Source organism: Palaemon carinicauda, chromosome 1 (assembly GCF_036898095.1).
Source record: "Palaemon carinicauda isolate YSFRI2023 chromosome 1, ASM3689809v2, whole genome shotgun sequence".
In the NCBI taxonomy this organism is placed as follows: Eukaryota; Metazoa; Arthropoda; class Malacostraca; order Decapoda; family Palaemonidae; genus Palaemon; species Palaemon carinicauda.
This window is the reverse complement of record NC_090725.1, coordinates 84,838,751-84,850,664: the sequence shown is the minus strand read 5'-3', so window position 1 is coordinate 84,850,664 and position 11,914 is coordinate 84,838,751. Positions and strand designations below refer to the sequence as shown.

At 37.0% G+C, this 11,914-nt stretch overlaps 1 protein-coding gene across 2 annotated transcripts in view; it reads right to left on the bottom strand.

Annotated features, from left to right (window-relative positions):
* Window positions 1-7,040: 7,040 nt before the first annotated feature.
* The window catches only part of LOC137649428 (GATA-binding factor C-like), a 133,161-nt gene continuing 128,287 nt past the window's right edge, over window positions 7,041-11,914 (bottom strand). For both annotated transcript variants that reach the window (XM_068382421.1, XM_068382416.1), the window contains exon 5: window positions 7,041-9,309. In XM_068382421.1, the coding sequence (XP_068238522.1) occupies window positions 8,947-9,309 (363 nt within the window). In that variant the 3' untranslated portion in view covers window positions 7,041-8,946. The remainder of the gene's footprint in view (window positions 9,310-11,914) is intronic.

The following is an 11,914-nucleotide window of genomic DNA, read 5'->3' as shown; positions in this document are numbered from 1 at the left end:
TGAAATTAAAACCCCTGGTTGAACCTTGATGCTTATGGAGGTGTAGACCTAAATGGTACTTTTCCTTTGTTTTTCATAAAGACTGCTGGTTTTTTAGCTCCTACTTTGTCTGTTATTTTCTACAAGTTAGCTAGAAGAGTGTCTTTTAACACTTGTTGGAGAACTGGTAATGTTACTCCATTGAGTAAATGTGGTTGGGGTAGCTCTAGCCATGCTGAGTACCAGCCAATTTCCACAACTCCCATATTATCTAAAGTTTTTGAATGTCTATTGGCAAAACGACTAAATAGGTATACTGAAGGTAATCACCTGTTCCCTAGTTTGCAATTTGGGTTTTTCAAAGACCTTGGAGCATGTGATAATCTCCTTACAACCTCCAATGCTGTACAGAAACCCCTTGATTGTGGTCAGGAAGTTTGTAAGATTGGCCTTGATTTTAGTGCTGCCTTTGACCGTGTTAATCATGAGGCCCTTGTTTTTAAATTCAAATGATTGGGAGTAAGTGGTGCTTTTCTTCAGTTCAAACTTGCAGTAACTGTTTTTATGTTACATAAGGTAAGGTAAGTCTCTCTTCATAGTTTACATAGTTTACATAGGACAGATTTATTTTAATATTGTTGCTGATCTTAACATATTTAATATCAATTATTTGTTGCTTCTCATGTAGTATATCTATTACTTTATTTCCTTTCTTCATTGGAATATTTTTCCCTGTCAGAGCAGCTTTTCCAACTATGGCTGCAGCAAAACTAGTAATAATATATACTGCATATATATAATATATATATATATATATATATATATATATATATATATATATACACACATATATATATATATATATATATATATATATATATATATATTATCATCATTATCATCATCATCATAAGCCATTAGTAAACCACTGCAAAACAAAGTCCTCAGACATAGCATTCTACTTGAGTCTGGTTATGGTTTTTCTATGCCATCCCAGACCTGGAAACTTTCTTAGTTCTTCGATCCATCATCTAGTAAACACTTCATCGTAATTGCAAATGGCTTGGATATTAATGCTTTCAAATGCTTTCCTATTTACATATTCATCACTATGACTTTTAAATTTTGAAATCCGTACATCTGCACAATCAATTGCTCCAATTGCATAACGGTAAGTGATATTTTCTAACCAGTTCTCCTGAACCTTTCTCATTTAATTTTTAAAAGGGGGAAATAACCATATGTGCCTTTTTAACAATTTTCACGAGAACATCTCCAATAACTTTGATAACACTTGTTTGATGAACTCCTATCTTCTCTCCTATGCCGTTTTGGTAGCTAAAGCCTAGAACCGAGATAAAGTTGTCTATTTCTTACGCGGAGCCTGCTGTATGTTGCAGTCATGCTTAATACTTGTACCCAAAATCAGGAAGGTACTTCGTGGAACCAAAATAAAGGATTGGAATGGCAGAGAAAATTTCATAGCAGTACAGGTATGACCCAGTGACTAGAAGAGAATGGAAAAGGAAGAGAAAGGATTATGAGTAAAAGGAAAAGGAGTAGCTACAAATGTAAGAATTTTCTCCGCTCTTTAGGGTGGTGAAAAAGAGGCATTGTCATGGGGGGAGGGAGGCTTTGGCAAGTGATTGAAAGTTTTCGGGAATTTTGCAAGGGATAGGAGTTTGGAGAAAAGGTGAAGGATTATAGGAATGAGGTTTTAAGCTTCATGGCATCTATTTGTTAAGTAAGGGATGAGGTAGTGTAGGAAGGTGTGGGTTCTGGCAAGGCAAGAATGACAGGATCAGGAGTGGTGAAGGGTTGGTGATGTTGTCTTTGGCAATATATCCTCAGAGGTTTGGGCAGCGACTGAAGCTGTAACGGTGGTTGAGGTGGGTTTGACGGTGGAGTATTCTTCATGGTCATTATCCTTTTCAAATGCCCTGGATACTTCCTATTCTAGGCATGATAAGAGAGTACAGTAGGGTCATCTTGGAAGGGTTTGTTTATCTTCCTTGTGGGCATCTCTGCATAGTTGGGAAGGATGTTTTTGACTGCAGATGCCAAAAATGTTCGCACCTCTGCTGTCAGCTGCATGGTGCCCAAATCACTGGCAACGGTAGCATCATAGGGATTCTGGCGAGAAATGCTCAATGGAAAAAATCCCCCATATTCCAAGACCCAATGAAAGAGGCGATGACTTTCTTTGTTAGCACTGTAAGTATGTTCTTACATTGCTCTGCACTGGCAATGTTGTCAAGTGCGGTGATGAACTCCAAGGGCACGGAGATTGGATAGTTGGAGATGCATGCTTTTTCTTAGCTTCTTGGCTGGAACAAAGAGCGTCAAGGAGGATTCCATCCAAAGGAGGCCGGTGCTGTCTTGATCCATTGGAGTGATGATGAGTTCGCCCTTGAGGTTTGGAGGCTGCGAAAACTTGAACCTCTTAAGGGGCTGTTTTCACTCCTTTTTTTTTTATTCTTGTCTCAGGTTGGGGTGATGGCTGAGAGCCTAAAATTGGAGCAGATGCTTCATTGGGTAGTTGAGGGATACAACCTGTGCAGTTACAATTGGGAAGGTGAGTCCCCTCAGGGTTGAGTCGGGCCTTGAAGGTGGATTCCTTTATTTCCATGACAGTGGAGAAGGAGCTGGTTGTTGTGAGTGGAGTTGCTGGTAGTTAATTTGTGGCAGGGGGGGGGGGGGAGGGTTCCAGCGAAGACAGGACTAGAGGAGTAGCAGGTAACTTTATGTTTACTTCTTGTGTTGGCATGGGATGGTGGCTACAGTACTTGTTTTGACTCGCGTCACTTTTTAGATGGGCCGGAAAATTCTGGAAAAGTTGGCCCACTCAGTTTGCCAGTTTTAAATAGGTAGCAGATGTCGTGAAGCTGGTAGCTGGTTGTATCCATGACATCTGAAGGTGGTCACGTGATTAGTGATTTTTATGTTGATAAGGGGTCCTGGCTTGAGCCACCAATTCCATAGCCATGACCCGTTAGTATGGAAAGTAATATTTGTACTTTTTGCAGGCTTTGCCGTCATCTGGGTAGAGAGAAGTGCGAGGTATCCTTTCTGGTGGGTAGACAACATCACAAATGAAGTTTGGACCATAGAAATCCATGGTGAAAACACCCAGGAATGCTAAGAGCTAGGCTGAAAATTTCAGCCAAACAGCATGGCTGGGAGCTGGGCTGTGAATCTCAGCAATAGTGAAAACCAGGCAATCATGAATGCTAGAAAAACTGTAAACCTCGGTGACAGCTGGGCTAGTGTGTCTTCTGAGTTGAGACTCTGTGTGCCACCCATTCCCAATTTTCTTCACTGAATCTATACAACTTTTTGTAATCATATGGTGATCTTGCATGGTGTTATAACTAGCTAAGCTATAACCCTAGTTGGAAAAGCAAGATGCTATAAGCCCAAGGGTTCCAAAAGGAAAGAAAACAAGGAATTTATTTTTCTATTCATCGGAACTGAAGCAATTACTTTAAAATTCAAACAAAAGTTTTATTCTTCAAGCTAATTAGCACAGTACATGTACTAAATGATAAGAAGAGACTAAAGTAGAAGAGAGAGCAAAGTAGAAGGATTATATGCACATCGAAATGTCTAATTTGATGAAAACTATAGACTTTTAGATAATTGTTTCTTTGAATAACTTATCAGAGGTATTTATAGTAAATATTTATTAACGAAACCATATGAATATTTGTTCCTGACATTTACATATTTCTTGCTATCAACTTGGTAAAATTAGTAATTAATGATTTCAAGACCTTTTATACATCACTAAAGTATATTTTTGTTTTTATTGTCATTATGTTAACACGATCATTCAGCTGTTGCCTTACATATATGTATGTATGTATCATTTAGAAGAATGAATATATGATACGTAGGTATCAACCAATCTATCAATGGACATTTATTTATGAATATGTCCACTTATACTAAACATGGATTGACATATTAATTATTTTCTCTGTTTCCCGTAATTCGTGTAATCTTCTCATTCTTAAGAGAGGAGAGTGCACTTTCCTTTGGGGTTAATTGCCAGTTTTGGATCATTACCTATCTTTCAGTTATGGGTAAGATACGACAACTTGAGGCAGCCTTACACAAATAAACTATTAAAATTTCATCAAAAGATTCCTGTCTAAGGGATTCTTCACTGAGTGATAGAGAATTCAATGGATTCACGTTCATCTTATTCCATTGTAAAAATTGTTGCCCATTTAAAAAAAAAAAATGTAATTATAAAAAAGAATACTATTTTATAATCTCTCGGATGATAGGACCTTAATAATTCGAGAACTCTTACTTCTCCCATAAAGTCGGATACATGTCTTTCGGGGCGAGCTTGGGCACTTAGGGCAAGTAGCCCATAATTATACAATGATAAGCTAACAGAACGGGACTATGATATAGGGCTGATTAAAATACTAGGTGGAAACTGACGAGAAAAGAGAAAAAGTATAAAGAAAAAATATCAAAAGGAGAACATATGATACCGTTTAAAATGGGCTGAGACCTTTTGAAGTTACTCTCATTTCACCTTATGGGTATTTTTGTAGCTGATTAAAATATATAATGAAATGCACGTGCATAATGTACTCTACTGCAGTCGCTTAGGTAGGCTAAACTCAAGTGCAATACTTCCTTCTTGAATGAGCTGAAGTGTGAAGTATGAAGGCTATTCTGAGTGGCGTCCAAAATCCTGTCAAGATCCAATAACCTAAAAATGATATGCAAAAATCACACTAAATTTGTTGACTACGCCATGGACGCAGATGATGTATTGCTCAGTATGACCCAGTAAAGGCTGTTTATCGTTGACAAAAATACACCCACCTTCATCTCTTTTGTATTGTGGAACATGTTCATAATTCTTCTTGTGCGCTGACAATGTTTTCAAGATGTATGTAACATCTTTTATTACATACTATACTTACAAAAGAAAATAGCTTCAAGAATAAACCAGGGTCTTATCCTTTGCTCTTAATAGCAATATTCTTCGGTGTTCAGCCACTCTCAAGTTTACAGAATCGCTTTTTCAAAAAGCCTAAAATTTTGAATCTACCGCTTCCTCTATCCAAGCTCCTTTCTTGTAAGATCCAACGTTAGCTAACTGCATTTTTTTTCACAAGTAAAAATACGGAGATATCAACCTTGATGATCCCAGCGACTTAATATCATTACTTCTAGAGAGATGGAAATGAAATTCAAACTTTTCAGCCTCTTTATTTTGAGTCCATTAATAAACTAATGCAGCCTCTGGATATAAATGAAGCAGCTCTTAATTGCATGGGGGTAATGGCAAATAACTATTAATGGTATAACCATGCAGTACCATAAGAGTTCATATACTTTTAGGAATGGATGGCCACACAATTTCCAAATGCTTACTTCAATACACCCCCTTGATAAAGAAGAACGCATGAATACTAATTTTCTCACTTAATACCTATTTTAAGGAATTTCTTAACAATAGTATATCTTCTCAAGGCCCAACCGGTTTTCCAATATATAGAGTAGATACTGTTCTCTTGCTTGAGGGTACGTACACTGTCTTATTTCTCTTCCTCGTGTTTTATTTTTTTTTAAAGTTTCTATAGTTTATATATGAATGATTTATCTTAATGATGTAACTGGTCTTAAAATGTTCTATTTCAATTGTTTATTACTTCTCTTGTAGTTTATTTATTTCCTTATTTCCTTTCCTTACTGGGCTATTTTCCTTGTTGGAGCCCTTGGACTTATAGCATCTTTCTTTTCCAACTAGGGTTATGTAGTTTAGCTAGTAGTAGTAGTAGTAGTAGTGATAATAATGATAATAATAATAGCAGCTGAAACACACCTGTCTTCTTTCAACCTGTTCACTTAATCCTACTTCACTGGATACGGTATAATTGTTTCCTCTCCTGAGTGGTGAATCTACCCTAGAATACTGGCAGGGGATTCCATCATCTTCTTGAACGACCAGTGACACAGTGTATATAGAATGTAGCATATATTGCTATAGGAACATATTTCATTAATAAAACACCTCCAATCATTATACAAATCTTTATTCAATCAAAACATAAATGTCGTGATGCCATAATTCCTATTTCTTGGAAATGCTCATTTTCTGGATCGTAAATTCGTTGTTGTTTGACATTTTCGCAATTTTACTGGTGGATCTGTGAATATTCTAAGAAGAGGTTTCTTTCTCCCGCAAGTTAAAGAAGGTATAACTTTTTTTGTAGCTCTCTACCAAAAAAAGGACAAAATTAACTTTCACTCCCCTTTCATATTTCTGTAGTTTGGGTAGTTAGATTAACATCCGTAAAAAGAAGACTTTTTTATTCGATATAAAATAGTTTTAAAATTTTTTATCTGATATCTTACATACACACAACTTAATAAGACTAACACTCAGAATTGGGGATTAAATATGTATACAATATATGTTGAGGTAAAATGAAGTATATTATTACATATCACTCCATGAGCTAAAAATACATTAATGAAAAATTAATTTTTAGATTATAAAAAAGGAAAAGGCGGTTTAAGTTTTGTCGAAAGATCCCCATAACGTGTATTTATCAAAGTTATTTTTTCCACTCAAGACATTAAAACAAGAAAAATACTTTCTCACTTGAAGATTTACATGAGTAATATTCACAGGCTTCGAACTTTCCTTTAAATGTGTACATTTAGATGTAGTATGAATATTTACATATACATAGATGTATATATAACATATATACCTATACATATGCATTTATGATACATACACATATATTTACGAGTATAAATACACATATTTATACAGTAAATAAATGCATATTTGCACACACATTGATTTTCATATGTAAAATATATACATGAATGCAAGAACATGATACACAGTTATGTATGATATATATATATATATATATATATATATATATATATATATATATATATATATATATATACATATATATATATATATATATATATATATATATATATATATATACATATATATGTATGTAAGTATATATATATATATATATATATATATATACATATGTGTGTGTGTGTGTGTGTGTGTGTGTGTGTTTGCTTTGAATTAAAACATACGTGAACAGCTTTGCCCAAGTCCACTACGTTTGATCGAAAGTTAGAGAAATATTACGATCTTAAAAGTTAGTCTTTTGAAAACTAGACGAAATAGACGATATTCCGACCCAGATGAACACGACTTGTTTGCAAGTATTCCTTTGAGTGTTACTCAACCCCGGACGATGTTCGCATCACAGTACAACACAAAAATCTCTGTTGTGGATTTTTGAGGTGCTATTCATGGTTACAAACAAATGAGTAAGTCTCGCATACTACATAAATATTCCAGAAACCACAGAAACTTCATCCTTACCCTGGCCAGTGACGCGGTTTGTGACAAGTGAATATGAGCCTTAGGTACGAGCGCACAAGAAGTGAATTTTCCCGACATTAGTTTTCCAGATGAGTGAAATTGAATTCCCTTTTCCTCGATGTACTTACCTAATCTCATGTGCACTAAGAGTGTCACTTTCTCTCTACATATATATAGCATTATATTTACAGTTAATTACTTTGTCTTATAAATCCAACATCATTACTTTAAATATACAAATATATTTATGTTTCTAAAGATTCATGTTACTGGACAAAATATTATTTAAAACGTATCATTATTTGTATTTTGGCCAGGGTAAATGTAGCAAGGAAACACGTTATGATAATAAAAATAGCCGACTAGTAATTATAGAGATAAACAAATTTACATTCAATCACTTATCTACATCTCGCCATTCGTACTGTACAAGATTCCATGCGCCGTCGGACGCACACAAACAAACAAACTAACCTCTTGACCTGTCCCAAGGTCAACCAAGTTTTTTTTTTTCTTGATTTTTTAATTGTTATTTTTAATTCCAATGAACATTGGCTCGTTTTTATACGTTATGCACTGTTTAGTAGATGCTACTAATATCAGAATCCGACTTCAGAAGTCAGGAGGGGGTTAATTTATAAAGTTTTTTCTTTCTAAGAGGAAACTCAGTAGTCCACACGTGCCACTGTGCAGAAATAAAAATGGGTATGCAAGAAAGATCCCAGTGGTGGGGCAGGCACCACACACATAGATGGGCCTTGTCCCACCACAACCTGGCTAAGTTGCTTCGATTAACATCAGGCAAAGTGTTCTTATCCATGTCTTTCTGCTCATCACTGATTCATGGGCCTGCCTTCCTTGTTTTTTTTTTTTCCTTCAGGAAATAGGCATTCGTCTCTTTCGTAGGTCATTTATAATGCGACTTTTTGCCTGTTATTTGGCTAAGAAGTATTCCGCTAGTATGCTTTCTGTTTTTGCTTTCCTTTTCTCCGTCAGTATGTCTCACACCTTTTAATAAATAGTGACCTCGGAAAGGTAATGCTAATCACAGCGTCAGTGGAATGAGGTGAAGACCGCATGCTTGAAGGAGGAGTTGCTGTGAGTGTGACTTCAGTTCAGGACACACATCACAATACACCCTGGACACTCTCTGCCTATATCACTAGCACCTGAAAGACTTGGACGCCGACTGGGCTGCTGCTGCTGCTGCTGCTGCTGCTGCTACTGCTGCTGTGCAGTTGGTCCGCGCGACGACTGCTGCGAGCACCACATCAGGTGGCACCCGACGAGGAGGACAGGTGGTGGGGTATGTTAGACCCCAGGTAACCACTGCTCGTGCCCCCATCTCCGCATCCTGCTTGGCCAGTGCCACTGCGGCCACCACCTAAACCACCGGAGGAACTCGAGACACCCTCGGAGGAGTAAAGGTGGCCACCGCTATAGGAGGGCTGAGGCTCCACTACTTCCATCGCCTGCGTGGCAGAAGCGAAACAAGCAGCGGCTGCGGCGCCCTCCCGGCTGAGGCTGGCAAGCAGGTTACTGCGGCCGTCGGCGGAGGCGTGTCCCTAGGCCATCGCACCCACTATACTGTTGGACGAAGAAAGACCTAAGCTTGACGCCGAGGGAATCTGAATCTGCGATGTGGAAGAGAGACCCAGGCCGACGCCGGACATTGACATCCCGTGCATCGGCGGCGCTGACATGAAGCCTCCGGCCATGGAAGATCCGTGCATCTGTCCTCCGTACATGTAATGTGACATGGATCCGAAGCCTGATCCTCCCGTGCCGAAGCCTCCGAAACCTCCTTTGTCCAAGGGCTTCAGCATGTCGGGGAAACCAAGCATTCCTTTCTTCTTCTTCGATTTGGAACTCAATTTGCGGTTGCGAGTTTGGATGCCTTCCTTCTTCATGGAAAGCGGCCGAGGCACCTGCAAGGGAAAAATTTGGGGTGAGTATTTCATGGATTTCGGTAGATACCTTACTATGCTGGTTAGCTAGAAATAAAATGGGTGGATGATAACAGGCGGTAACTTACTGTTAATCGATACCATTTGAAGATAACTTCATGCAGTCATTATTTGTGATGGGTAAAAATCATGTATGCAGTGTTTCTAAATTCAATAATCCCAAAAAGGAAAAAATAATTAAATTAAGTTGTGAAGCGATCAAGCATGTTCAACGTTGAACTTTTGACACTTATATGTCAGTGATATTTTTTCATTTGGCATTCAAACAGAAATATGAGTTAAAAAGTTTAAATTGTATAGAATATTGAGCATTTAACACTTGTATGCGGCATTAATCATATATCCTTTGGAGCATACAAATATAAAAAAGTTAGCCCACATAAATTTTTTTTTACATATGCCCAAATAATATTGAATCAATTGGCCCTTATACTAACATAGAAGAGGATAGATCATATGCATAAATCTGTAGTACCAAATATAATGTACAACTTTGTGAAAAAGGAAAGGAAAAATGTGACATGTGAGAACGGAGAAAAATAACACAGTAATTTAAAAAGGGATAAATGATTTTGCATGAGAGAAACCTCTTTTCACTTATGCTCTATGGCTCAAAAAAAAAGAAAAAGAAAAAAACACCATTATTATCTAGAATAATGGAATAACAGCATTTAAGAAAATCAATGGTGCATTCTGAAAACATAAATACAGACATTAAGAATTGAAAATGCTATTCTAAGACCTTAGACTGAGGTATTAATATCACTGCATACACAATGAATAGAAGGCTATACCAAAAGAGACATGGGAATTGTTTGTTCGTAAGCGAGTATGAACTGAAGACAAAACTAATAATTTACTGGTAAACTCCAAAAAATTAATGAACTTGAAAGGATCAGTCACATTCTCGACACACCGAATAACAGAGAGAGAGAGAGAGAGAGAGAGAGAGAGAGAGAGAGAGAGAGAGAGAGAGAGAGAGAGAGAGAGAAACTTCACAAAGTCTTCGTTCGAAGTAAGACGAATATGAAATAACAACCATCAGAAGAATAAAATAAATGAGGAAGAATAGTCCCTTGAAAACTGGACACTTCATTGGCCCGATGAGAAATTAGGGCTGGTAAAAACATCAAGGAACTGGTGTCCTCTTCACACTACCATACAAAAAACATTGGAAGGACAGGTGCTTCATCGTAAATAAAATACAATAAAATATAATTAAAAATGTTGCTTGACTACATGATGACTGGATCTGTTGATTTTAATTAAATATTCACTGCATGAATCAAATGATTGCGAAATGTAAACATAACACACCATTTCATATGAAGTATCAAAACAAGTGAAGAAATAGAGGTCGTTACTTCCTTTTTCTATATTTAATCACTATATTTTCGAATCTCCTAGGATCTAGATAATGATATCTCTTTGATAAGCCTGCCCAGCCTTGATAAATTGTCGTTATTAATCGCTTTTGATGATAATAAAATAAAGTCCTTTTGTCGCTGGTAAAACATCATTTTAAAACTCGATCCCCTGAGACATTAACATCGTCTTATCTTAATAAAATCTTTAGTGAGATTTATGCTAAACAATAAAATACAACGTTGGTTTTGAAACCCATAAAAGAGAAACCCCATTGAACGCTAAAGATTTTCGAACGAGGAAGAGGAAAGGAAGAAGAGGGTTCTGATAGACCAAACGTTAACTCTCCAATGTTCTTGCGGAAGCCGCTAGTCCTTCCAAATCATCCTGCTGATAGGTGATTGGTTGCCGAAAACAGGTGGTAAGCGGTGATTGGCGTTGCGATAGCGACCCGAGGGGTCTGGAAATACTCTGGGGGCTATAGGCAGGAGCGGTACAGGGGAAGAGTTCAGGGGCCTTGGGTGAAGGGGAAGAGCTGATAAAGGCAGCGATCATAAGGTACTTCCGGAGGAAAGGTCGGAACAGGGTGGGGGCGTGAGAGGTTGGCGGTAGAAGTAAATTGGAGTAGAAGGTTTAGGTCAATGACGCCTCAGGCCAAATCGAACTTCCTGTCCTAGAATGAGAGACTCGGGAAATTCTGATGAAAGACAAGTTTCCATTAAATCTTATCTTCGTCAACTTTCAGATCTTTGTTTCTTGGATTTTATTCCTCAAGCTCGTGCAGTGTCCATTTACCATTTTTGATAACATAAAATTATACACCATCTTCACTGTTTCCAAGTTGAGATGAAACATATTAACATAATGATAAGATATTTCAAATATTTTCAAAATGAATTGCAACACAAAACAACTTCCATTGAGAAAAGCTTCGACTAATGGCCCAAATAGGTGTCAAATTATGAAAAAATTATTTTGTGACTACTAATAATTTCTCACAACTACTAGTGGGTTGTGATTATATACTCAATTTCCACGTTGATGCTCCGTAAAAAATATTCTTTTCAGCTTATTTTGTAATCTAACAGCAATCTTTTATATTCAATTGACAGAATGGCTTGAATACAAATATTTTGGAATGCTACCGAACCTGACATTAATGTGGATTAGAAAAAAAATACTAAATAGGGATAAAATTTGG